The sequence below is a fragment of the Salvia hispanica genome, chromosome 2 (assembly GCF_029641045.1).
Source record: "Salvia hispanica isolate PSC_SH4W2 chromosome 2, Shi_PSC_v1, whole genome shotgun sequence".
In the NCBI taxonomy this organism is placed as follows: Eukaryota; Viridiplantae; Streptophyta; class Magnoliopsida; order Lamiales; family Lamiaceae; genus Salvia; species Salvia hispanica.
The window spans coordinates 37,661,601-37,688,962 of NC_142693.1; the positions used below are offsets into that span (position 1 = coordinate 37,661,601).

A 27,362-nucleotide genomic window follows, 5' to 3' on the forward strand; every position below is an offset into this window, starting at 1 on the left:
CAAATCATTTTTTCATCGTTTTTTAGTGAATTACATATTCTACTTATTCATTCCTACTCACATTTTATTATAAAATTATTGCCTTCGTCCGCGAATAGAATTCCCGTTTTTCCTTTAATTCCGTCTACGAATAGGAGTCTCAGTTCATTTTTACTCACGCACATTTTATATGTAAAAGTATAACGCATATTTTAATAACTTTTTCAACTGACTTTTCATTATATTTCTTAAAATTCGTGTCTGGTCAAAGTAAAACAAATTATCTGGGACGGATGGAGCAATGTTAGCGGCCAATAAAAACCTAAATATAAAGAACGATTATTCACTAAAACGAAAAAAAAATTAATAAAAATAAAAAATAATTGTATAAAGATGTAGTCCCTGTAGAACAAATTAGTGCACCGCATCAAAGTTTCGCGAACTTTCCACAGCATAATGAAGAGCAGTTGGTAGTGGACTAGCGAAGGCGGTGGCGTTAGGAAGCATGCGGTGGCAGATTTCTATTTGAGGAATGTTTCTACTCACCAAAAATATCTAAACCCTAAACTGAAGGATCAACTGTTAATCATGGAGCACTTAACCAAATCATTGTATTTGATTACGTGTAAATCCCACATTTCTCTAGGCTCGCTCCACCTTCTTCCATTCTCTCTATATATATGTATGGTCAGTATGGACGTATGGTATCTCCTCATTACCAGCAAATTAAGTTGTGACATTGGTAGTTATGGCCTCCAAAAATAATGCAGTAGCTCTCTTGTTTCTGCTGCTTCTGGTGTCGGGAAACATTTACATAGGTGTAGCAGCTTCAAGTAATAGGAAATTGATGGTGGAAGAGGTGAAGAAGACGACCGATCAGATAGCGACCGACCAAGTTGATATAAACAACCACCACTCCATTCCAAGGGGCTCTTGGGATAACGGCCAGAATGGGCCGTGATGCAACTACTTCCTACCTTTTTCATTTTCTATTTTATTTCTACAAATTACTTATCAACCATATTGTTTAATAGTATGATGTACATCAGTATTACTTAGTATTGTAAGATAAAGAAAAATGCATAGTTGATATTTCTTCTTTGTTCCTGCTCCTATTTTAACAGGGCATGAGCATCTAAGTGAAGTGTGATATTGTTTAATTTGTGGATGTTAAGGAGTCAAAAGTTAATCAAGGAACAACCATATCATAATAAGCTACAATTGAAATTTGAAACTACAAACCAAGTGCAGTCTGCAGATCATACTATCTGAGAATAATTTTAATTTCATGAGAGGATTAAAATATTGATTTATCAGACACGTGTATGATATAAAGATCTAATTTAACAAGTGCGCTTGCATCTTCAATAAAAATCAAAACGCCACTATATATTATAGAATGCACTACTACAAACTTCAATATAGATCACAAGCATATGTAATATTGCATCATCTATTAGCTCACTTCCCAAATTGAAATACTACAAAAAAATATTGACGACAAGTAAAAGCAGTTTCATCATTTCCCACTTAACTAAGTCAACTCCACTTTTCCTCATCTTTGAGATACACCCAATACTTTTTTCTTACCGGTGTTTTAAAATTTTGAGTTCAAACTTTTCATGCAATTTGGTTTGGTGATTGGAGCCTTCATAGACGATTTGAAATATGGATTAGTTACAGCCCACTTTGTTTTGACAGCAAGAAAAATAAGAGGACAATTAAGTTGAAGATGCGAGATAAATTTCTCCCAATTGATTTGTTTGGTACAAAAACAAACAAAACTCACAAACCGCCAGCATATAACATCTACAGTTACACTGCCATTTTCTTTGCCGCAAAACAAGGACAAAAAAGTGTTAATACAAAATTATGTACCTTGGAGATTTGAAACTGAGGAAATGAATCCAATCCAATCCAATCCAATCTTCTTGAGGATCAATCGGTGCAGTGAAATCAGGAGGCAATAAACGTGTTCCTTCGTCCCCCTTTATCACACTGCAGAAGCAGCAGCTGCTTCTAGCCGTTGCCATGTTAGTTCTCGCTGTTCCTCCAGCTCCTTGCACTTGCCTTCCCTCTCTTTGTACTGCTTCCGGCACTCTTCAAATAGATCGCCATCCATCTCCATGAATGTTATCTGAACATTAAGACTTAAGCCGTGTACTACCTGGTTCCAATGAGACTGTGTATTCTTTTGCAAAGCATCAAACAGGATTGGCAAGATAACACTCCGATTCTGGGAAATCAGTTCTACAATGTGGTCATTGTTCAATAAGAAAAGAGCTCGTTCTGCAACCTGAAACATTCATTTGGCCGACCCAATAAGATACAATACGAATATGACTGATGCATGATTTCAGGTCAAGCAATGAATATATAGTAGTACTATATTTCTCTATGAGAGGGATGGGGAAAGTTAAAGAATACCAAGACAATTATCCTTCTTCCAAACATGTTTATAGGGCGAAGACATAAATGAACAAGGTGCATTTAAAGCAACGACTATGAGAACTTGAATAAATCATCCTCAAGTTACAAAAGAGCACTTGTACATTGCAAACATTCAAATACAAAGTGAATGCTTCACCAAATCACTATATCATGGATATGCCAAATCATTAATTAGGCACATATAGATCAAAATTCTGAAAAGATAGCAGAACGTAAGACACGGTAGCAGCAGAATCGAAATAAATCATCTACTGCACGGAGTCACTAAAGTGGCATTGGAAGGGCAAAAATTGTACCAAATCTCAGGGTCATCTTGATGGATTTGAAACAATATAGTACAAGAACAAGTGACAGATAGTTAAACTGCTAGACAAGTAGAGAAGATACAAATAATTCATCAAATAAAGAAATCAGCAGTTATATCAAACAAATATCAGTTGACTTAAGCAGCACGAGAAAAGGGTAAAGCTAGTAACAACACGACAATGCAACCAAATACTTTACTGAGTTGAGCTTTTGAGACCTGGTAGTGAGAGCTATTGATGGAACGAGCAATCTGTCTAAACAGAGGAACCATGCACCGCTGAAACTCCACGGTGTTCGTGCCATCCAATACTTCCTCAAGCTCCCCAAGAAAAAGAACCTCCTTCTGCGAATTGATGACTGGCCAACACTTCAATAGCCCCATAACAATGGTATCCGCCAATCCGCAATCCTTCTCCACAAACTGTGTAATACAATACGATAGCTGGCCGTGATACATCCCTAGCGCCTTTGGTTTGTGGAGCGGTATCAAAACTCGTGAAAGAAACACCTTGTGCTCCTTCTTCATTGGCAATGCAAAACCATTGATGATGCTCCCTAGTATCTCCAGCAGCTCCGCCATCCCATTCTGCCTCCCTGTCTCATACACGAAGCTATAGAATATATTATTTATCATCTTCCTAATAAATGGCCTAAGAACCATAAACTTCCCATATATCCTATGCAAAATAGTCTTCACACATTCCCTCTCCCTCGGATCTTCAGAATCAAACAAATCAAGCAATTTCATAACAAATAAATGATCAATATAGCGCTTGGCAGTCTTTGTATCTGTATCCGGTGAGATCACATACTGCAATAGCAGCTCATAAACCAGATTCAAATGTGGCCAAGAAGGATCAAAAAAGGGATTCTCATCTTCAGCTTCAGCATTCACAGAATCTGTAGTTTCGTGGGAGGCAGGGAGAAAGCACCGGAAAATGTTGGTAGAAATCATGTTAATCAATTCCCCTTGATTCGCCTCGGTAATTTTTCCAGAACCGGATTGAATAAATTCGACGAGCTCAATCAAAGTCAGCCGCTTAATTTCCTTCTCCTCGGCCGATTTCAGAGTGTCGGAGAAATCAAATTGCACGCAGCAGATCTTTACCTTCTGCGAAAACAAATCGTGGCGATCCACAGCTACAACGTCTCGAAACGTCGGTAGATTTTCGATTGCACTGAGAGGCGGCCGCTCCGGCGGCGCGGCAGCAGGAATTTGCGGTTGCTGGGGTAAATTTGGCTGTACCGGCGTAGGGTGGGCGAAATCATCATCAGATTTCGCCACCTTGCGGTGGCCTACCTTTATTATCTTGTGAAACATCTCGGCTTTCGTCATCTCGTGTATGTTACGTATGTATAATGAATGCATATACCTCTTATTCTAGATGGATAGGTTTTGGCAAATCGGAAAAACAAAAGGTAGAGATGGATCGAAATTAAGAAATGATATAGGGATTGTGCAATAGGAGTGAAAAATGTATCTATTGCAGAAGCGGGTCGGAAGAGAATACGGCGAGTTGGAGAAGCAATCTGGATCGCTGGAGATCGGAAAGCCCCGGCGATCGGAGAAGCGGAAAGGAGAGAATGTATTGGAACAAGTATGTTGGCGTAATTATATTTATAGACGCGCACCTATATTTGAACGTGTGAAAATGGCGGACCAATGGAATTTATTTACTCCATTAACATCTATCCAAATTATAAATAGTACTTTTTTACTATTTTTCGAAATTTATTTACTATTTTTTTTATATTTAAATTTAAATAACACATAGTGATAGGCACGAACCTCAAATATTTTAGCCTCAAATCAATTGAGTTCCATAAAATCTATATATAACAATTGAAGGTATCATGATCAAATCGAAGATGATCGGCAGTAAGTTAACGATTGGGACGAGAAACAATGGCAACAAACACGCCAAGCAAACCTGCACAACAGGATGACTTACCATCAGAAGATGGTGTGCTAAGATAATATCGGGAGCAATTGAGGAAAATAGAGGATTTCCATGTCCGGATTGACTGTCGGAGTGGCCGCCGAATGCGAGTGAATTTGGACTAGTTTTTCTGGTGTGCAACTCGCTTATGCTAACCAATTATTGTTTTTAATTTTATATTTTGCCTAAGGAATAAATCACGGTTTTCAACTCTTTTTTGTAATTTAAAAATTTTAACTAATGTAGTAGTACTTACCAAAATACGTACATTATTAGCTGTGGACATATTTTAGAGGAGCCATTTCAAAGTATATTTAAAATTAGTACTCCACTCCAATAACTTTTAAACCTAAATATGGGGTAGATAATTTTTATTGAAGTGATTAAAACTTCATACTATAACTTTTAATCGGAATTTTCTAAATCATCAACTCTCCTATATATCTACTTTTTCGAATAATTTTGAACTCACTGATACCGGATAAGAATGGTAATCAAACAAGTCAGAAATGCTAATATGAACTGGTTGAACTCATATTAGTATACCAGAGACTTGCTTGGTAATCTAATCCTACTACGAAATGGGTGAACTCACAGATTAGAAGTGTGCACTGATCACTATAGATCTGAGGATGCAGTGGTGCTGGTGGAGAGCGGAGGGTGGCTGTGGCTGTGGCAGCGTTAGATAGTGGCCGTGTGGAGAGAAGTGTGAAGATAAATGAAGAACGAGAATGAGGGAACTAAGGAATTTTAGAGTAGTGTAGATAGAAGGTAGAAAACTGTGGAGAAAAATAAACAATGAAGCGTCTCGAATTGATTAGAAATGTAGCACTACAACACTACTAAAATGTTGGGGGAACTTTTCTACAATAATCTGAAAATGAAAACCCTCAACTCTTCTCGGTAAGGCCAATCTTTCGATTCAAACAAGCCCAGAAATCTTGAATCTTGGATGATCTTCTGCTATCTTGAAAAAGTACAAAACTGAAAATTAGTGTTTTAACTGCAATGATTGAAAAATGATGTAAAGGGTGCAGATTGTGATAAATCCAGCAATCTATCCCATAAGTTTATTATTCACGTTCCGTTCTTTGAAGTCTGGCCAATATACATAGTAACATACAACAAGAAAATATACCATTAAACATAACGAATTAATTAAGTAGTGCAGATAATTCCTCACAATATTACTTGTAAATTAATATCAATGCAATTGTCCCATCACCAGGGCTATAGCAAAAATTATTTTCTTGCAGCCACCTATCTTCACAGAAGCATTATGGTTTTGACTCACCACCCTTGCAGGGAATGTTGTTGCAGCGGCAAACAGGCCTACCAGAAGATTCCCAACCATTAAATCCACGCTCGAGAACCACTATATCTTTCACTCCCAAATCTTTTGCATCAGCAACATACTCAGCAAACCTTCGAGCACATTTGGGTCCTCGAACCTGCAAAAATTTGGCACCCTGTACTCAGAAAGCTGGTCTTATTCAATATAAAATGGGAAGATGCAAAGTCTCGAGCCGTTATTGAAACAGATGCAGGAGCAAGGCATCAAGCAAACAGGATTGTCTAAAGTGCTAATGTTTCAAAAAAGAAAAGCAGTGATTATAGTGTGTTGGTGGCAAAGGTTATCTCTAAATCATGGCTGATAAAGGATCACATAATGTGTGTATTAAGGAGTAAAAGCTACCAAGAAAAGGAATACAATAGCAGAATATGTGTTGTGGCAGTACAATACTACTTTTTGAGTTCTCTGTTCTCAATCATTTCATTTTTCTGACCCCAAGTTTTCTGTTAGAAATTTGATAGTATATCTGAATTTTGTGGTTTCCCTTCTCATTTATACTCCAATGTTCGACAACAAAAAAATTCCTGCCACAACAGTTGTAAGCTTGTAACTCCTGTCAAGTGCAGGATTTCCAACTCTCTGCAGCTGCTATAGCATTATTACTCGAACCACATTAGCTACACTTAGAACTAATGACTAAAAACAACCAGCACCAGAACCACTACACAACCCACTATTAGATCCAAGAGTCACTATCACGGATTCATGATACAAAAGCCAAAACCAGAGTGTTATTTATTATATACTGCACTCAACTGCAAGGTTTCCTCCTCTTTCAGTTATTTAGCTGGGATAATAACACCAAAAGAAGCCAAGCAATTTCAAAACTGCAGTTACTGAAACAAAACAACCTACATCGATCACTAAAGCAGAGGAAGGTAGATATATTACTAATAGAGATTAGAAGCTGTGCCATCTGATATGCTCTTTACTCTATAAGACTCAGCATGCCTTATCATACCAAAAAATCACTCACAGGCTTATTCCAATTGAACCGAGGTTGTTCAGACGGCATCAAAGATCAATTGAGCTAGCAATTCAATACGAGTAATCTAGTCATTCCATGATTCTGGCTTGAGAGATAATACTTACAATAGAAAAAAAGAAAAAAGTTACAGCAGGAGAAAAAAGTAGCCAACCCACCCCCCAATAGAAAACGCATCATGATGCATTAAAAATCACACAAACACAAGGTTAGGAGCAAAACAATACATTAACAGTTTTGGCCAGCTGAATTCAACTATACTCTTGAACTAAAGCCCTCCCAAATTGAACCAACTATCACCATGAAAATTGTTACACTGCTTTGCAAAATTCTCAATTCTCCAAAGTAAACTTAGGAACAGAATATGATTGTGAGGTCTCTAAGTTCTAATCTTCTACCCAGAACCGATATAGGGCAGAATCTCAGTAAAACAACATATAACCACGTAATCCAATAGCTATTTATGATTGAAGAAAACTTATGCCAATAACCCTAAATCTACTATGGCAAACCGCAGGGGGAAAAGATCAAGTATGATCGCCAAACATGGATAAAAAATATTGACCTATAAATACAGAAAAAATTGGAAGAAATGAATAGCATACCTGGCTTAGAGCGCAGTGGAAAACGAGAGTATCCTTGCCTTTGGTAGCTTCAACGAGATTCGGTAATTTGTCCATAAACGTATCGCTCGCGTAGTGTAAGGATCCCGCTATATGGCCGTCGTAGCTCCTCTCGTCATCCCTAAAATTAGATTTTGAGAAAGAAACAAGCTTTGACTCCAATCAAATCGTCGTAATGAGTAATTGATTCAGCTAGTAGAAAAATATGATGATGGGTCGGAAGGTCACCTGACGTCGATGATGGCGATGTTAGGGCGGCGGATGAGCGGGAGTAGCTGAGAGCCGGTGATGTAGGTGATGCTACGCGCCATCTCCTCCGCTGCTGCTTGTGATGCCGCAGACTCGTCTTCCCCACTCATTGTTTCTTTACTTTCCTTTCATGGGCCGCAAATTGGGCCCTTATAACATGCGGAAAGGGAATCCAATATTAAAATAGAGAAATGATTTTTTGACTGGGCATTAGCATTTCGCATCACCATTACCATTTACCATTAAACAATGTAGGGTGAGATCAAGTCATCGGAAAACTTACACGCAAATAAGTCTTAAAAATATTTCGGTCAACTAATTAGGAGTAAATTTTTACTAAATTAAATCAATGTTGCAAATATATGAAAGAGGTAGGATGAGTGAGATATTAGTTTCTTAGATTCCAAACAACAAATAAAAATCATTTTAAAAAATCCGACCTGCCGGATTCGAACCAGCGACCTAAGGATTTCAGCAGACATACTACAGTCCTCCGCTCTACCAACTGAGCTAAGGTCGGTTGTTGTTAAAATCTTAGTTCTATTTTATATAACAACATTCATGCCAGTATAAAAAATTAAAGCACGCCTATTGGTGAAGGTAAAATAATAAAGAGCAGGTTTTATTAGCAATATGCCAATACATATTGGATAGGAAAATTGGTCTCTAAAACCATGAACTTTGCCTAAAATTTGATATTTCCCATGAACTTTAAAATTAGTATATAATATCACGAACTTTGCATTTTGTTTGGTATTTTCCACGACATGTTTATTACTATATTTGACTAACTTACGAGGCTTTTATCATACTTGACAAAATTAAATCAACTTGGTTTTCAACGTGACTTTTTATGCTACATGTTATGAACTTAAAAAGTGGTTTCAAATATTATAAAACATATCACGGTTGCCTATGTTAAATAAGATTTTGATGAAAATATCTTATTTGAGTGAGTTCGGGAAATACCAAACAAAATGCAAAGTTCGTAATATTATATACCAATTTCAAAGTTCATGGGAAATACCAAATTTTAGGCAAAGTTCATAGTTTAGACCAATTTCCCTATTAGATACGCGTATTTTTCTCTTATTTGTTAAATTTGAAATAATTCTATACTTTGTTTTAATTCTTATTTGTATATCAACTTCAAATATATCGCTAAATTATCAAAACCATTTATTTCTATTGATTTTACAACCAATCAAAAAATTTATTTAATTTAGTAATAATATGATTTTGGTTGAATAAAATTATCAGCGCTAAAATTTTAATTCATGCAAAATTAGAATAAATCAATAATTTAATAATATACATTTATAATTTATATCACTGATTAATATGCAAAATTAGAATTTGACAAAAAATTAAAAATTCAGAGATAAACTATCCAATGTAATTCGAGTTTGAATCAATTCTATATGTACTCATAGAGTCATAAAAAACAGCATATTCATTAAAAATTAAAAATTATAAGATTATTTTAATATGATCGAATGAGATATAATTCATATTTTCATTTTCATTTCGGTCCATCCCACATATTAAGGGTTACATTTCACTTTTATCGTAATTAGGTCACACATTCCACTCATTCACTTTACTCATATTCCATTATAAAACTAATAGTACAAAAAGTGGACCACATGTTCAATTAATTTTTCCAATCCACTATTTTTGTATTTCTTAAAACTAGTACTTACACTAAAAGTGACTGATATTATGCGATGAAGGGAGTACTCATTAAAATTATGACAAAATTTAAAATACTTTTATTCTTATAATAATTGGGAAAACAATGGGCAATCCGATCACATTTTCAGTGGACCTCAAACTCGCAATCCAGCTCAAACGCTGATGGGTATTTCCAGGTCAATAACGAAGAACATATACAACTCAACTACAATTTTTTGTTGTTGAAAGTTGAAACTATTCACATTCTTTCCTGATAAACATCTAAAGATAGTTTGCTAACATTTGCAGTTTGAAGTTAAACCGAAATCCCATATCTCTTTTTTGAAGGTTATGCCTTTTTCTTTTCTTATTTCTCGAAACTCGTTGTTAGTTATTGAATGAAATGCTTGTTGTTTTGAGCTTGGAAGAATCATCCATGTTATCTACAACTCTTATCATCGGCTCTTGTTGCCAACTTTAGCTCTGATTGCTTTTAATGTGGGTTCGTATATTTTAAAAATTTCGAAGCTATGCTGTTGTGGGCTTCTGTAATTGAATTCAAATTTGGCTATTGAATTGAGTGCCATTGAGCACTGCAGATGTAGAAAGTGAGTGATAGTGTATGCATGACTATGGCCTATTGATTTTGGTTTGCAGATTGTGTGAAACAGTACATTGAGGATTCACATTGCTTCTGGGTGTAGAAACCGAGTAATAGGATGAAGGCTTTGTTATAGTTGAAAGTGGATAAACAATCAAGCATAAGTTTTATTGGACAGTTGCTTACTCATATTTCTACAATGACTCGGTTGTTTTGTAGAGATCAAGAACCCTTCACATGCATTATATGACTATAAATGATTATGTGGAGCATGTGAGGCTTGTTTGTTGAATTCATAGATATCAAGTTGATAGTAGTGCCTCTTGATTTGAGACAACGGGGGTGCAGAAAATAAGTGTTACTACTTGGGATAATTTTATTGCTCAATGCATTCAAATCTCATTAGTTACCTGTGGTTGAAATACTTTAACCTTCCCTTGTTGTCTTAATTTGTTCTGATAATTCTTGATGGTAAGTAGCTCAATTTAGTTTTAATATCAAGTACTTTTTGGCATCAAAGAATGAAATCCATTCCTTATGGAAATTTTTATACTCTCTCGTTTCCCATTTCTTTCTACCTCACCGGATCACTGTTGTTTGAGCTTGATAGTGAAGTGTTTTCGTGTGAGTGTAATGTGTTGAACCATCTTGTTTTAAGCCTTTTTCTGATTACATCTGTGTTGTTTCAGCATCTGGAAAGCTAGTGGCCATTCTTCTTTCTGAAGATGGACAGTAACACCATCAATTTTTGCCTATACACAGACCACTGTCTGGGAGGTTCGGGTGTTGTGAATATAGAAAAGAGGACTGCTAATGAAGATGACCGCAACAGTCTCTTTGTCAACTATGGTTATTCCCTTGCAACCCCTTATGTTTCTTGAAGTATAATTTGTTTCTTGTTCCTTAGAAGTATTCTTCAGTTAATGGATTATACTGATCTCTTCCTTTTTTGTTTTTGAGCGGCGTATCTTAGAATCTATTTGGGTCTACTCCTGCAGCCGCAATAGCCTGGCATGAAATGAGAAGAGCTTGGAGAGATGATCGATCTAGTGTTTCCCAAAGAAAGCCTAGGGAGCCAACGATGCACTGGTATGTTCGTACTCACATCTCTTCTTCTATCCTAATCAACAAAATGGGAATGATCAAAACAATTGTTAATAAAAGTTCATATTTCTGTAATGTTTTGATCATTAGCTCGAGCACGTTCAAGGAGGTGCCTATTGATGGACCAGTTCCTTTATCCGTAAGCTCTTCAACCAAATTTTCACGAGTCTTTTCAGTTTTATGCGTTTTTGACAGCTGCATTCTACACGAGCAGAAGATGGTCGAATTGTTGGTTGAAGCATGGGAAGAAGACTAAATCGAGAAAAATGAATTGTTGATGTAGGAGTTTCAAAATTGGAGGTATTGCTTGTGTTGTGTTTTCAAGATTGCGATTAAATTTGTGGAATGCTTCTTTCACTTTACTGGCTTCGTAGATGCTACTGTATTACTTGAATTATAAATTTATAGTACTAGTAATATACAAATAATGAAATTTCCATGTACTAACAATTTTTGTGTTCTATTTTTATATTTTAATTATCAATTTGAAATGGTGGTCAAAGACAATTGCAACTTGTATTTTTTTGTGGCTGCTTGAATTTCCTATGCAATTTCTTATTGAAATTTATCTGTTGAATAATTGGATTCGCGGTGGATTTTCCTCAGAAACTTCGCAATTTTTGTTGGAATTATTGCATTGACTTTTCCGAATCAATTCTTTGACTTGGTACCTTATATAATTATAAAGACATATTATTGTTATCTATTCGATAGGTGGTTCCCATCTGAAAACCCGAATTGAGACACAAAGTTTGTTTTTATGATAAACTTTTAGATAATACTATTTGGTTTAAATATATACATACATTAATTAGGTGTGTATTCGAAAAGGACCAATACCCCCCAAAATTAGATTGATACTACATATATTTGTATTTGAAAATGACTTCTATAAGTCATAGTACAAAGCCAAGTGCATATATCTAACCAAAAGAAATTTAAAAAGCATAATATTATCAAGATATTTGTATTTGATAATGACTACTAAATATCACAAATTCACTATCAAAAGAATTTGATACCACATTTTGTATCTCAAATTCACTATCAAAAGAATTTGATACCACATTTTGTATCACAAATTCACTATCAAAAGAATTTGATACCACATTTTGCTAAAAAGTTTCTTTAATCGGATAAAAGGAGAACACGAATCACAACATTTGCTTCAATATACTGTAATGCATAAAATTAAGAGTACATTTTCCAATGAAGGAAAATAAAGAAAAACACTTTTATATCAAAACTTTTTCATTTAGTTTACTATCTAAAAAGATAAGCCATAAAGTTCGGTATCAACAAAGAGAAGACTGCAAAAGTTTGCATTACAAACCAATCATTTTAAGAATATTCAGCTCAAGGTGAAACTTATCTAAAATCTAAATAACAAGAGAGGATGAGAAATACGAACGTTGAAAAGAAAGCAATCCTTTTCACTCAATCTTTGAATTCAACGTTATATATTTTGATTTCCCTTGAATCAATTTCACTTGGAATATATATTGAAAAATTAATAGTGTAAATATAAAAATAAAAACAACGGGAGTTGCATATGGGATATATTTAAAATAAGTATTGATTCGTTTAAGAAAAATTCTAAAAAAATTGATAATTTATTGTTCGGTTATCAATGGAGACAAATTTTTTAATTTTATTGTTGAGCAAACCGAAAATTAGTCCGAATAAGAAAATAAATAAAATGCGAGGATTCTTATAAATATGCGAACCTTCTTAAATCCTACTCTCCACGAGTCTTGAAACCAGGTAACGTTTCCTGCGTTTTTTCCAGCTTAAATCTCCAAGTAAATATCTGAATTTGCGTATTTAATGTGCCTTTATTTCCGTGTTGATTCATTCAGCAGTATATTATCGTTAGACGTAATTGGCTGTGAAGATTTAGTTTTTTTTTCCAATTAAATCGTTAAATTTGAATGTCTTGAATCTGTGGAAAACCCAATTAAGTTTTTCATCTAACTAACCGATTTGTGGTTCTTGACCATGAAATATATCTCGAGTTTACTGAAAAATTGATAATTTGGTTTTCAGAAAGAGGATTGATTGGAAGTGGGCATTTGTTGTGGTATTTCTAGAAAACTACTTTTTTATGTCAGTTTCATGAATTCGAAGATGATTTTGTTTGATTCTCTTTGTTGTGTGAAAATTTTATGTCCTTTTGGAACCGTGCAGAAGGATTGTTTGATATAAAGTCAAAATGGAGATCGATAAAGCTATAAGAGAAAGTGATGACATAAGGTTGAAGACAAAGTACAACAATGCCGTCTACGTAATCCAAAGAGCTCTTGCTCTTTACTCGTACGTGCCTTTCTTTTGTGTTTTCCCTCAGCTTTGAGTTTTTTTTTTTAATTTTAGTATAAATGATGATTTCAAATGCTTGATTGTGGTGAACTGGTGGAAATATGAGATCTAGGTTTGCATTGTTGTGTTGAGGAAAAAATGTTGTAGAAACTCGCGTGCTTTCCTTGAGGCATGTTTCAGTTGAAGGAAAGCAATATATATGGGCGTTTTATATGATTTTAGTCGTTGATGCGAGTATATAGCTATGGTTCTTTAGCGTTGTTATTAGCGCAGCAGATAAAAATTGATTAAACACTAAAGTGATTATATCAACAGTGTTGAAGAGGTCGCCTTCAGCTTTAATGGTGGAAAAGATTCAACTGTAAGTTCTTACATAGACGCACAGGGTCGGTCTCCCATGCAAAACTCATCATGCCTTTCCCATTTTGAAGAATCTGATAATGGTATACACGATTCTGTTCCGGCAGGTTTTGTTGCACCTTCTTAGGGCAGGCCATTATTTACATGAGGTTGGAAAGAATCTGTCAGGCGATGATGCTGAAATAACATTTCCAATACGGACCATTTATTTCGAGAGTTCTTCAGTTTTCCCTGAAATCAACTCATTCACTTATGACACAGCATCTATGTATGTCAATATAAACTTCCTCTACCCCCATACAACTCTATACCCTTTTCTCTAATCTTTTAAATTTAAAGTTATTTATGATTGACTATTTATATGTTGTTTACAATTTGGCAGCTATAAATTGCAGATGGACATCATTCGCCTAGATTTCAAGTCTGGCTTGGAGGCCCTTTTAAAAGCACATCCTATTAGAGCTATTTTTCTCGGTGTTCGAATTGGTGATCCAACTGCTGTATGTTTACAACTTGCTCTTAGGTTTTTGAACATAAAAAGTTAGTACGACTGAGAAAATGGTCTTAATCTTCAGGTTGGGCAAGAGCAGTTCTCACCGAGTTCACCTGGATGGCCAGCTTTCATGAGAGTGAATCCCATCTTGGATTGGTCATACAGGTCAGTTCAGTAGATCAAAGTTGTGTGTGCATTTCTTTTCCAAATTCATATTCATGGTATGTTACATCACGTATATAGGATCGTTATGTCTTTCTGCATTAATATGAGGTTTCACCTTTTAATGTTTCATGGCAGAGATGTTTGGGCCTTTCTCTTGACTTGCAAGGTTCCATACTGCAGCCTTTATGATCAAGGGTAAATCTTCACTCCATGCTTCAAAATTTATTGATAAAAATGTAAAACCTTATAGCATTTACTTAATTCTATTTTGCTTATATATGCAGGGAACATTTATATGTTTCCTGTTACCTTACATACATTCAGGCAATAAATTTGTTGGGCCCCGTTCTTTCTTTTCCTTTGTGGATTTTGTTTTCACTGTTTGGTACTCAGTCATTCTACTATTGTAATTTGTTTCTGCAGTTACACTTCAATTGGTAGCATTCACGATACAGTTCCTAATGCACTATTGTGCCGTAGCAAGACAAACGGCACTGAACAGAATTACAAACCTGCATATCTGCTTCCGGACGGAAGATTGGAAAGAGCAGGAAGAGTCAAAAAGGGCACATCTCAGCCATCACTTGCTACTAGCAATGGCTTTAAGCAGGATGACTCACATTTGAAAAGAAATTTTACGGCCTCGATCATTACTGTGGGAGACGAAATTCTGTAAGTTTTTTGTTTGTGATTGTTCTATTGCAAAAATATATTGACCTTTTCTCCATGTTCCTTGATGCCCTTATTATGTGGTATTTATAAATGAGGTTGGCTGTCAAGCATTGCTGTGTTTGGAATTCTATCTTTCTAATTTCACTATTTCAGTGTCTCAGTATCTTGTTTGGTCGTATCTGATAGAGGTATCAGATTTTTGATAATTAGAAACGACCTATTTGCATCTTGTCATGACAAACTTTGCATCTAAAGGAAAAGGATAACCTATCCGGAAATAGTGGTCTGCATAAATGTAGTGTATATTTCTATTGCAGCTCCCACGGAGACTTCTTTCTAAGTGAGAATTTTGTGTTGGATCCATAGCTCAGGTTCGGCACTGTCGAGGATCGGATGATGCCCATACTGTGTAGAAAGCTCCACTCTGTGGGGTGGGCTGTTTCACATATTGCTGTTAGCCGAAATGATGTGAGTTTTGAATTTTCACACATATCCTTAATGCTGTTTCTCACTATTATTTTTATATATTATTATAATGTACATTGTTAGCAAACTTACATAGACATGGTAGTCATAATTATATGTTCTGATGGTTAATCTATGCACCTCGACTCAGTATCCATAATTTTCTTTATATCGACTAAATTGGCAGCTTGGTTTGTGAATTTTTATGTAGTGCAGTTTTAAGTTTTTGCTTATAGATATGTCTGAATACTCCCTTTCGTTGACTTCCTGTTTAAGTATTCTAATCATCGATATTATCTTTCCAGATTGACTCTGTAGCAGATGAAGTCGAGCGACTAAAGTCCACTTGTGATATGGTAAACCTTCTGCAGTATGAGTCAGCTTTTATAGTTTTTTTTTGTGTGTGGGGAAGTATGAGAGACAGCTGTCACCAACTTTTGGTATGAGAGGATTATATGATGTAATTTCACCTCGATGCGGCATTGATACTCAAAACTGTTGATGTAGGTTTTCATATATGGAGGGGTCGGCCCACTGCCCTCAGATCTCACTGTAGCTGGTGTTGCTAAAGCTTTTGGCGTTCGAATGGTAAATTATCTAACTATAATTAATCTCTAGTTTTACGTGTGATTTGATAGTTGGGGTACTAAGTGTCGGCTGTTGCCGTGGTCGGCCTTATTAAATTAGTGGTCTATCTTATGCTCTAGTAGGAACAGAGAAATTTTGTGACTTTTTTGCTGGTGTCGCAAATATATCGAGCTAGCTGTATATCCAGTGTTACTGTATTTACTCACACTGTTTTACTTTTTTCCCTGAAGGCCCCTGACGAAGAATTTGAAGAATATTTGAGGCATATACTAGGTGAAAGGTGCACAGGAGATAGGAATGAGGTAACATGTTGTTTACTTTCTTTACTGCTTTGTTTTAGTCTACTGAAGCTGCATCTTGAAACACGCGAGAAGTGATTAATGAAAATCACAAAAATGTTTATGCAATGAATTGGACGATGGCCTAGTATTCTTTGTTTGCAACTTCGATTTTATGAGATGAATTTTACTGTTTTATTTGCTTGTTATGTGTTGAAAGATGTTTCTTCAGATGCTATTTTGTTTTTCAATTACCTAGATGCCTGGATATAGTTCTTCAAATATGTTGTGTCTTGATTTGCTTACGACGAGAGGTAGATCTTCTAGATACATATAATTGTTTGTGAGAATCAAATTTTGTAAAAGTTGGCAGTTCATGTTGAGAAAGGGGTAATTCTTTATGAAAAAACTTTTTGCTGATTTTCCCTTTCAGATGGCACAGTTGCCCGAAGGCATCACGGAGCTGCTGCATCATGAGAAACTGAGAGTTCCTTTGGTAAGTTTAAAATGTAATTTTTGGATTCACCATTTCTGTCTCATCTAATGCAGTATGGTTGTTAAAATTTTCCATTTACGCCTCGTAGATCAAGTGCCAAAATGTCATCATTCTTACTGCAACAAATGCTTCTGAGCTGGAAAAGGAGTGGGATTGCTTGATTGATCTGATGCCGTCCAACGGACTAGTAATCTCCGAACCATTTATTTCAAAGAGACTGGCAACAACACTTTCTGATGTGAGTCTTACCCATCCGCTGTGCATATATCCTCATTTACATAGTGTTTTTAGTCTTTCTTAGAAATGTGAGCTTCAATAATCTATAATGCAGGTTGATGCAGCTCAGCCTCTGTCTGAAATGTGTTGTAAATTCCCTGATCTCTACATTGGTAAGAATTCTCTCATCACAAACTATATATTCATCGTTCTTTTTAGGGTTTGTAGTTTCCTAATCCGATTTTCTTGGGGCGTGAAGGGGCGTATCGTGAATCAAGAGGAGGCTCTTTGATCATAACAGTAAAAGGCAAGGTATGTATATCAATCTTTATATCTCGACAATTCTTTGGGTGTGTTTTCCTAAGTGAAGTGGGGATGGAGATGGGCAAGTGAAATTGATTGACTTTGGTTTTCAGGATAAATCAAGAATTTCAACAGCTGCCGATGCATTATGCAACAAGTTTGGTTGTAAGGAAATTGAGTGACTACCTAAAGTTATTACACTTTGCTCCCTTGGAATTTTATCAAAATCCCACATTTCACATTTGCTGGATGTACTATGTTGAGCTTGGCAACTAAGGATTTACTTTTCATATCTAATACTTGGACTACCGTATACAGTTGCCGTATGAACACCCATACTTATTGTAATTTAATCAACCTTTTTACATCTCTAATCAAAGCCCAATTCCATGTACGTTATTCTGTATATTTTGAAATTAGACAATATGAGCAAACACACATACTTGTGGTGATCTGATAATTAGCCTCTTTTTGTGTGCGTATAAAAAACTTACGTGTCATACATTATAGTAATCCATTTATTACAAGTAATGGAGTAGAAAGCTTTAGGTGATTTTACATCTCCATCACCACGCTATTTTACTTGTAATTAAACTCAGACATGAAATTTTGACAACAGATAACGTGTGAAGAAAAAATAAATCTTGAAACAAATAACTCCACCCTCCAATTTCCCTCACTCATATGTATAATTATTCAATCCGCCTCCTAAAAATCTCAAGCTTTAGGCTTGAGTGTCTTGACAGTCTCCCACGTAAAATCAGCATCATCACGCCCAAAATGACCATAAGCAGCCGTCTTCTGATACCTCTGGTTGCCTCCTCTCTTCAAGTCGAGGTTGATCGCCATCATCCCCGGCCTGAAGTCGAAGCTCTCCTTGATCAGCCCAAGGATCTCCACATCTGGAATCGTCCCCGTCTTGTACGTATCAACGAACACCGACAATGGCTCCGCAACACCAATAGCATACGACACCTGCACAATGCAACGACGAGCCAACCCTGAAGCCACCACGCTCTTCGCTGCCTGCCTAACAATGTACGCGCCACTCCTGTCCACCTTGGTCGGGTCCTTCCCGGAGAAAGCGCCTCCCCCATGAGCCCCCCAGCCACCATAAGTGTCGATGATGATCTTCCTGCCAGTCAGCCCAGCATCCCCGTGCGGGCCACCGATCACAAACCGGCCAGACGGATTCAGATGGAAGATGGTTTTGTCGTCAAGGTACTTCGCAGGGATCACCGGCTTGATGACATGCTCCTTCAAGTCCTCTGCGATCTGCTCATTGGTAACAGTCTCGTCGTGCTGAGTTGAGATGAGGACGGTGTGGACTCTAATCGGAACCATGGCGCCACCCTCATTCCTGTACTCAACGGTGACTTGTGTCTTGCCATCAGGTCTCAGCCAGGGGCAGGTCTTGTTCTTCCTCACCTCAGTGAGCTTGGCTCCAAGCTTGGTTGCAAGGACATGAGTGAGGGGCATGAGCTCGGGCGTCTCATCAGTAGCGTAGCCAAACATGTGACCCTGATCACCAGCTCCGATCTCCTCAGGCTTCTTGGTAAGGTGGCCATGGACGCCCTGAGCAATGTCGGGGCTCTGCTGCTCAATGTTCACCAGGACCTTGCAGTTGTCAGCGTCGAGGCCAACATCTGGTGAGGTGAAACCGATGCCTCTGCAAGTGTCGCGGACGATCTTCTCGTAGTCTACATTGGCCTTGGTTGTGATCTCGCCAAAGACCATCACCATGTTCGTCTTTGTGCAGGTCTCACATGCTACTTTGCTCTCTGGATCCTGCTCCAGGCAAGCATCCAGAATGGCATCGGAGACTTGGTCGCAGAGCTTATCAGGGTGCCCTTCGTTCACAGATTCTGAGGTGAAGAGAAAGGTGTCCATGTTCCTACCTGAAAGAAGCATTTGGTGGTATATCTCAGTTCAAATGTATTCACTAAAATCTTGCATTTCGGATAACAAATTTATTTCTGATTTTTCCTATGCTATTTTATCCTATTGAAGCATATAGATAGAATGTGGAAGCTCCTTATTCTAGTGAGCAAGGGAAACAAGTTTGTAGGCACCACAAAACAACTTCAGTTAATTTCCATTAGAAAAGAATAAGCATATGCACAAACTCTGGCAAAATTATACTAGAACAGAGAAACATCTCATCCAAGTGATCTACAAACAAAATCATTTATCAAAAAACAAACAGTATGACTACTTGTAGGCAAGATGCAGTATAGATCTATAGTTCGTCAAGGTCACACTACGATCACAATCTCGCACACTGAGATCAGCTATCAAACCGCAAAATCCAATAGAAAATGCAGAGATAATCAACTGAAAACCAGAAGATTGAATCCTAATACAGAATGTGAAAAAGATCTGGATATACTCCTCAAACTAACGAATTAAATCTAGAACCACCACCACATTTCTTCCTATTCAACAGACTCCTCCGATTTAGTTCAAAACAGTAGATTCACGATTGGTATACAACAAAACTATCATTTTATTAGGTAGGAAATGGTACAGATCTAAAAAGGAGAATGAATGCAACATTCAACAGAAATAATTGCGCATCAATTCAGCGTGCTTACCTGATTTGGAGAGCGTAGAGAAGTCGAGCGAGAGCAGAATGAAGAATTATGGAGGGAGAGGGAGGCGCAGCGAATATATAGGCAGATCCGGATGACTCTCTCTCTCTAACTCCCATGTGGGGCCCACCTACCGACTCATTTAGTGGGACCCAATTGTATTTCATCGGGTGCGCCAGCTGGCGATATGCCAAGTTGATCGACGGTGTGTGATTACTGATTTCGGCTCACTTCAATTTTACACTATAGTGGAGTAGGTAAAATATTTCTTAAGTAAAGATTTATATTAAAACGTAAAAATAAATACGATACAAAGTTGGTAGGAGTATTGCACTTTGAAGCAAAATTCAACCACCAGCTCGTTCTGATAAATATATATGGAAAATTAGTTGAGATTTATTCGACCAATCAAAGACTATGATCCGAATTCTGTAACTTGTTAATATAACTATAAATATGTCATTTTCCTAATTACTGTACTACTTAAACTCATTCTCAATTGCACAAAAATATAATCTATATATTTCTATAATAACTTACATAATAGTGTCATTCATTGAACTGAGGATGTCTAAGTCAATGTACATATTGTCCTAGTTCAATGTATATAATATCGAAAAGATTGTAATGTTGTCGAAGTATGTTTTGAATTCGCAAGTAGTTGTGATTTAATAAAATATGATACACAGTTTAATGCTCTAAGTGCAGTATATATAATATATCAATATAATGTGGATATTTTCGAAATCAATGAAATTATTTCACCTCTTAATGCATTTACATAATATTAATGCAGACTAAAAACTCAATCACCACCATCAATTTTTTTTTATTTAAGAATTCATATTTAGCATCAGTTTTGACAGTATAAAATTAAGATTTATTTGAAACCTAACCTATATCTCTAAATATAAAGTTAAATCAAAGTATTTGATCTACCAACATTATTGAGTAGATCATTCAGCACATTGTCTTGCATAACTTAGATTTGATCTACCAACATTATTGAGTAGATCATTCAGCACATTGTCTTGCATAACTTAGATTTGATCTAGTAGGAGTAGAAGTTAATGTGATGTGATAGACCAATTAAAAGACGCATGTGAAGAAAAACCACTCTTTGCTAAAATTATAATGTAAGAATAGAAGGTGAATTTATTGTCGGTCGCATGATAAGAAAAAGTATGGGTGAATGGGCAGAGGTTCAATTATTGTGATTACAGATCTTAAACTTTGTAGTCGCACATGTTATATTCTTTCGCCATTCCTTTCAAATTACGAAAAATATTGATTATAATATTTACCATACCATGACAATTGACCTGAGATCTCACGCATACCACATATTTTTAGTTTATGAAGTAGTATTTATTTAATTGAATATCTTTTTATTTAACAATATCGGTGGATGGTGGGCGGGTAGAATGATGAAACAAATTCCAATTTTTTCCCTTAAATAATTTCCCATGTTTGGATGTTAAATATTTTGGTAGTACAAGACAATGACTCAGTTGTATCTAAAATTTTATTAAATTTGTATCTTATTATGTGTAATGTTAAATTCATAAGTAATACGTATGTCACACGTAACATTCGTTTGTCTGCTACTTATACGTATGTCACACGTAAAAAAGTTAATGAAACTAATGCCATGTGTTGGGTCTTCTTTTCATGTTTTTGAATCTGAAAATGGGCCAATCCAGTCTATGGAGCGGTGCAAACAGGCCGTATCAAGAAAGCCCGGAGAGAACATTACAGGCCCAAGTTATTGAATTTGTAGTCAGCTGCCTACCAAATGTAAATGGTAAATGGTGAAAGCTTTATTTGTTTTTTCTAAGTGAACAAAACACCACTTTATCAATTAATTCCACATCTATAAATTATGGTAAACAATGTGTACATACAAATGTACAAGTGTACAACGCATCCATTATGAGCAATTGAGCAGTGGCTTTGTCTGACATTTCCCATTGGGGCTTTTCAACCATGTTTCTTTTGAAATCAAATAAAAATAAACTTAATTTATAAAAATTTAACAAATATCTCAATAAATTCAAAATTATTGGGAAGCTTGTCCCATCTGAGAAGTAGAACTTATCAATTTCTTGCTAAAATTTTATTAATTACTACTCCTTGATTTAATTCAGTGTTGATGCAATTAGGACTGATTATTTGATTGGTTCAATTAATAACTGAATCGATTATTCAGTTAATGAACTAATATATCCTTCTAAATTGGAAATCGGAACCGAAATCGGAATCAATCCTCCATTGATTTTCCTACTAATCAATCTGCTACAATTGATTGGTTAGTTATTAGAGTATAACTACTAGTAAGCTAACATAATATTTTGTTGTATGTCCTTTTTAATTACACCAACCTCTATTTTTTATCTATTACGTATCTAAATTTCTGAACAATGTGAAACAAATACAATAAAATTAGTTTTAATTTTTAAATTTCTATCGCGTACATCCACAATATTTGAGTGCTGACGACAAAAAAATTTCAAACTCAATGATTGAAAATGGAGTGTTGCAGAAGCCAACCCAGAAGTTCTGACTCTTCCGAAGCTTTCTTGCACCAGCTCTTTCAGTGCAAACTAGCTAGTACTCCACTTAATTAATAGTAGTAGTAATTACATACAGTGATTAATTAGGACTTAATTCATAATTCGATTTTAATAATTCACAATTAAGATTTATAATTAGGATCGTTATGTGGTCGTAAAGTATTTGAATAAAATTAAAATACTAAGAAGATTAGCTGGATTGAAAAATGTCAACTCACAACCGACCCTCTAATATTTTCAAACGCTTGCATTATTATAACCTTGATAATTTGGTTATGATGCAAGTCAATGCAAACAAAGACTATTGTCGTTACTTATTTCAATCTTTTAGGTGAATGCTCATTTGAAATAACAAATGCCTCAAAATTATACATGCTGATTCACCACCTTCAATTTTATATAGTGTGGATAAGAGATACTCAAATATCTAAAGAAAACAAATTTACTAAATTTCAAAGTCAATAGGCATTGCATTATTATTCATATCGTCACTATTATTAAACTTCAACGTTGCTATATTATATCACCAATTACATCGTTCTATACTTCTATTGTATTGTATTTTTAATATCTAGCTACATTTTATTTTTCTAAATTAAAATTGGAGAATCTATTCTGTTATGCCCGACATTATATTTGAGTTATGACGTTGTTGTCTAACCTACTAAATTATAGTCATGCATTAAATTGCAGTTATCTTGCAGGCAGATATAAATATGCATGTCCATAAAAAATCAGACTGATGATTAGTTTGTTGAATATGTCCGACTTTAATAGTAGTAGTATTATTTTAAAATTAAATAATAAAACTTCAATCCAAATAATATTCTTTATCTTGTAATTGGATAAGTATAGTAGGATTCTCACTATAAGAATTCGTAGCACTTTGCAATTCAATTTCGTGTTTATTTTGTTAGTCATTTATACGCCACCTAAGTTTATTAAATGGAACCTAATTTTGTGCCAACTTTGTTGAAACTTTCATACAATGCATGTGTTTTTTGGCGACATTTTCTTTCTAGAGTTTACCAAGTATAAGTCATATTTAATACTACACAATATATCCACTAGTAGATTATTTATAATAAAATCTCCATCATAAAACATAGGTTGACTTGTAATAAAAGAACTTTGTATATATCACTTAAGAGTTAAGAAGCTAGACTTATAATTAATCTAGATTTTATTAATCAACCAGTTCATCATATGGTTACACTTGGACCATTTCCCACGAAGAAATTGTAGTGAAGCTCAATTTAACTACTTCCCCATTTATAACTAGTCACGCATAATTTTCTTCCAAAATTTGACTTCAACTATGAATAAAACGCGTACGATCAGTACATTCCAACGATATATGAGTATTGCAATGTCTCATTAATTAGCAATGAAAGTGAGTTCCAATAGCTTATTCTAACATCACTTACCATTACTATAACCTAATCTTCTTACGTACCATTGATATGTCATTATAATTTTATAAAAAATATTTCTAAGACGTTTTAGAAAATTATTACACATACTTTAATTTGTATAACATTCCATCTATTTGTCCAAAAAATAAAATATCTAAAGGATTTCAGTTGCTTCTCATTAATCTTGTCAATCAATTTATTGAAGACATCAAAATTTCAAATGGTGCGACCTCATATATATGTAATTTAGAGGTCTAAGATTCAAAATGTACAATTACAAATTCTAATGTTAGAAAAATTAAAAATAAACATTGTCAAATATAGTTGAAAACTTCAATATCTTTCTTCCGTACAACTTTATATTAAGTTACAACAATGTTCTTAGCAAAGATAATTATGTTCAAATTCATTATATTCTTTGAATTTCTTTGTGTCTTGGTTACTTTGGAAATTACTACTTTAGTTGATATCTTATATTAATATTTGGTACATGAAGGAACATTTTGAAGTAGAAATTAATTAAACTATTTGAGCATGCACTCTTCTCTTTATTTCTTTTGACTTGGCTAAATATTCTGTAGCATGACTTAGCGCAAGAATCAAAATTACCTTTTACTTTATAACTTTTTTCTCAACATATGCAACATCAACGATTCAACATAAAAATTATATGAAAATGGGATTTATTTATGTCAATTAATCTTTATGATGACATGCCCAAAACCGTCTAAAAAGATTGAAATTACTCCATTAAAGAAGAAGCCACCCTAGTACATTTATCGAAGGGATGATTGTCATTCATAATTTTTTTCTTGTTGACTCATGATCTATTCTGTATGATTTTTGAAATTAAAATATAAAATCATAACTGTTTAATTTCTTTTCAATTGTCTCACAATAGTAAAAAAATAATGAAACTAATTTGGAAATTCAAATATGAAATGACTATTCGTTGTTTCGGATATATCACGTCTTTGAATTAACACTCAAAATATAATGACACCGTTTTGTTGGCATATCATGCATAGTAATTTCTCTCAAATTACTATTAGATGCGAAAGGCCAATGTGGTAATTTCACCTTATAGGAGTATATATATTACGCTAAAAATTTTATGGGTTTATATAAATAGGGGAGTGTTAGGGTGACACCACCTCTTAAAATAACACCATACTATCATTTCTAGTCAATCATTTGTATACGTGGACGAATAATAAGCTACCACGTGGCCAAAAAAAAATCTGAAAAAGAATGCCAGCAATATTTTGTACACTATACAACAATTTTTCTTGACCAGCAATATCCAACACGCTATACAACAATCTATAGATTGTTATGTAGCGTTTATAATATTGTTGTATAAATGGTGTCACGGTATCACTTTAAGAGGGGTTGTCATTTTAACACAAGCTTATATAAATATATGTATGAACATGTAAGTCATAATTAAAAATTATATACATATTAATTATAATATATAGAATAGACCACTCTGTCACATAACAGACGCCCCACAGATGCATGAAACAAGTGTGTTGAGGCAAAAATAGATGATCTGCATGCATCATCAATGATCTTGTTTACTTTTTCTTTTTGGACATAGTCCATCGTGCTTCACAACTTCATTCAAATTAACTTCAGATTTTTTTTTTCTCATTTGCGTTCATGCAAATTTCACTTTGCTTCTTTCATTTTTTTTCACTATAATATACATGCATATATTCTAAATTAAACTTGTCAGAAGTACTAATTGGCCTGGTCAAATACATGGTTTTCTACTTTAGTACTATTACTGGGTACACATGTACATTAGTTTGACCCTTTCACATTATTAGTTTATAGCAAAAGTAAATAAAATTCTCAACCAACTTTGCTTAAATTGAACGCACAAACTTATGTTAGATATACTTTTTTATACATTAAGCCAAATATGATCTCATTACACAATCCATCCACTTCATCAAATTACAAAATTACACATTTTATTACCCCAAAAGTTCACATCCAATTTTTGTTTTCATAGTTGTTAACTTTATGTTATAGGAGTACACAATATAGATTCCTCCAAGTGTAGCACCGACCTTAATTTATTCTAAATAAACGTATAGACAGATATAAAAGCATATCAATGTTGGATAAGAGAGATACATGTGCACTATTAGGTTGTTTAAAGGAATAATCATAATCAGTATAAGATTGAACATCTTTTAATCATTTGTAACAGTTATGCTAGACATTTCAATTTTAATAGGAACAATGGTTTAGATCGGTTGGTCAGACACTTTTGAACCACGACCAGAACAGAACATATATAAGGCAGTAGTCCTGTTCTAGTTCCAAAAAGAATAGAACAATAAACCAATGGTTCTGCCACAGGTTAATTGCTAGTTCACCAAATATCTAATGCAGAGGAAGTACCAGAGACGTAACCAGGATTTGGATGCTAAGGGACTCGAACTACTCTTAACAGTTGTGGGTATTTTTTTGGAGTCGACTTTACTAGAAGTAGCTCCAACATGGACGATAGGGAGCTCCGAAATAAAAAGATGATGAGAGAGAAGGAATGAGAGGTCGAGTGGTACAAACTAGATATACATATGATGATGGTAGTTAATTAGAAGTAGCACTTGCATTGGAGTAGGAAAACAACTAGAGTGTTGTCATAACTACTATAGGTGACACTATTCTTTGACGACTAAGCTTGACAACATCAAATAAATAAACCATAGTATAATATCTTCCTATTTTCCACTTGTCCTAATGATTATAGGACTCGAAATCCTAACCTATTAGGAACATTATTTTTTGTTTCTGAATATTTCACATGCTTCAGATTTTATTTAGAGTGTTTACTATCCCACGAAACAACATGATGGCCACATCACGTACGATTTGTTTGAAGTTTGATTTGGCATACATACATGTGTAATTGGATGGACAATTATATAATCAATCATTTTCATATACTAGTATATTGGATTATTGAGGCCCAAAACAGCCAAGACTGTACAGTTAGACAGTGAGTTCCCGTTTGGTGATGATGGCAAATATTAATTTAATCAAATGCTTAGGTATGCTTGATAAACAAAATTTGAGTGCTTCCAACTTTGACTTGTGTGCTTTCCACCATCACAACACTTATATATACATGTCACAGTTTAGAAG

The 27,362-nt window shown here is 35.0% G+C and overlaps 5 protein-coding genes and 1 non-coding gene across 14 annotated transcripts; 2 read left to right on the top strand and 4 right to left on the bottom strand.

Moving 5' to 3' along the window:
* Positions 1-1,700: 1,700 nt before the first annotated feature.
* On the bottom strand, positions 1,701-4,335 carry LOC125211558 (serine/threonine protein phosphatase 2A 57 kDa regulatory subunit B' beta isoform-like). Its single transcript, XM_048111416.2, has 2 exons — positions 2,954-4,335; positions 1,701-2,275 (listed from the first exon to the last, which is right to left on the bottom strand). The coding sequence occupies exons 1-2, from the start codon at positions 4,103-4,105 to the stop codon at positions 1,973-1,975; spliced, it is 1,455 nt and encodes a 484-aa protein (XP_047967373.1). The 5' UTR covers positions 4,106-4,335; the 3' UTR covers positions 1,701-1,972.
* Positions 4,336-5,468: 1,133 nt separating this feature from the next.
* Positions 5,469-8,025, bottom strand: CDC25 (Rhodanese/Cell cycle control phosphatase superfamily protein). Of its 5 annotated transcripts, none has more exons than XM_048100740.2 (4): positions 7,867-8,025; positions 7,621-7,759; positions 5,971-6,127; positions 5,469-5,636 (listed from the first exon to the last, which is right to left on the bottom strand). In XM_048100740.2, the coding sequence occupies exons 1-4, from the start codon at positions 7,995-7,997 to the stop codon at positions 5,599-5,601; spliced, it is 465 nt and encodes a 154-aa protein (XP_047956697.1). In that variant the 5' UTR covers positions 7,998-8,025; the 3' UTR covers positions 5,469-5,598. The 5 variants fall into 5 exon arrangements, with proteins under 5 accessions (XP_047956697.1, XP_047956696.1, XP_047956694.1 ...); XM_048100739.2 differs by having other exon boundaries at positions 5,469-5,639; XM_048100737.2 differs by having other exon boundaries at positions 5,469-5,643.
* Positions 8,026-8,321: 296 nt separating this feature from the next.
* TRNAY-GUA (transfer RNA tyrosine (anticodon GUA)) lies at positions 8,322-8,407 on the bottom strand. The gene is given in 2 exon segments: positions 8,322-8,357; positions 8,371-8,407. It is a non-coding gene; the product is annotated as a tRNA-Tyr (tRNA).
* Positions 8,408-9,653: 1,246 nt separating this feature from the next.
* Positions 9,654-11,750, top strand: LOC125202288 (uncharacterized). Of its 2 annotated transcripts, XM_048100664.2 has the most exons (6): positions 9,654-9,758; positions 9,871-9,909; positions 10,852-11,011; positions 11,161-11,251; positions 11,357-11,405; positions 11,481-11,750. In XM_048100664.2, exons 3-6 carry the CDS (start codon positions 10,888-10,890, stop codon positions 11,520-11,522), a joined length of 306 nt encoding a protein of 101 aa, XP_047956621.2. In that variant the 5' UTR covers positions 9,654-9,758; positions 9,871-9,909; positions 10,852-10,887; the 3' UTR covers positions 11,523-11,750. The 2 variants fall into 2 exon arrangements, with proteins under 2 accessions (XP_047956621.2, XP_047956622.2); XM_048100665.2 differs by lacking the exons at positions 9,654-9,758; positions 9,871-9,909 and having other exon boundaries at positions 10,874-11,011; positions 11,136-11,251.
* Positions 11,751-12,970: 1,220 nt separating this feature from the next.
* On the top strand, positions 12,971-18,012 carry LOC125221313 (bifunctional cytosolic FAD synthase/FAD diphosphatase-like). Of its 4 annotated transcripts, none has more exons than XM_048123447.2 (17): positions 12,971-13,030; positions 13,454-13,579; positions 13,898-13,943; positions 14,050-14,210; positions 14,325-14,442; positions 14,518-14,600; positions 14,736-14,795; positions 15,024-15,272; positions 15,644-15,740; positions 16,043-16,093; positions 16,245-16,325; positions 16,556-16,627; positions 17,037-17,099; positions 17,188-17,337; positions 17,431-17,488; positions 17,575-17,627; positions 17,732-18,012. In XM_048123447.2, exons 2-17 carry the CDS (start codon positions 13,479-13,481, stop codon positions 17,798-17,800), a joined length of 1,512 nt encoding a protein of 503 aa, XP_047979404.2. In that variant the 5' UTR covers positions 12,971-13,030; positions 13,454-13,478; the 3' UTR covers positions 17,801-18,012. The 4 variants fall into 4 exon arrangements, with proteins under 4 accessions (XP_047979404.2, XP_047979412.2, XP_047979398.2 ...); XM_048123455.2 differs by lacking the exon at positions 12,971-13,030 and adding an exon at positions 13,047-13,068; XM_048123441.2 differs by lacking the exon at positions 12,971-13,030 and adding an exon at positions 13,088-13,372.
* Positions 18,013-18,098: 86 nt separating this feature from the next.
* On the bottom strand, positions 18,099-20,342 carry LOC125221340 (S-adenosylmethionine synthase 3-like). Its single transcript, XM_048123466.2, has 2 exons — positions 20,213-20,342; positions 18,099-19,516 (listed from the first exon to the last, which is right to left on the bottom strand). Exon 2 carries the CDS (start codon positions 19,506-19,508, stop codon positions 18,336-18,338), a length of 1,173 nt encoding a protein of 390 aa, XP_047979423.1. The 5' UTR covers positions 19,509-19,516; positions 20,213-20,342; the 3' UTR covers positions 18,099-18,335.
* Positions 20,343-27,362: the final 7,020 nt, after the last annotated feature.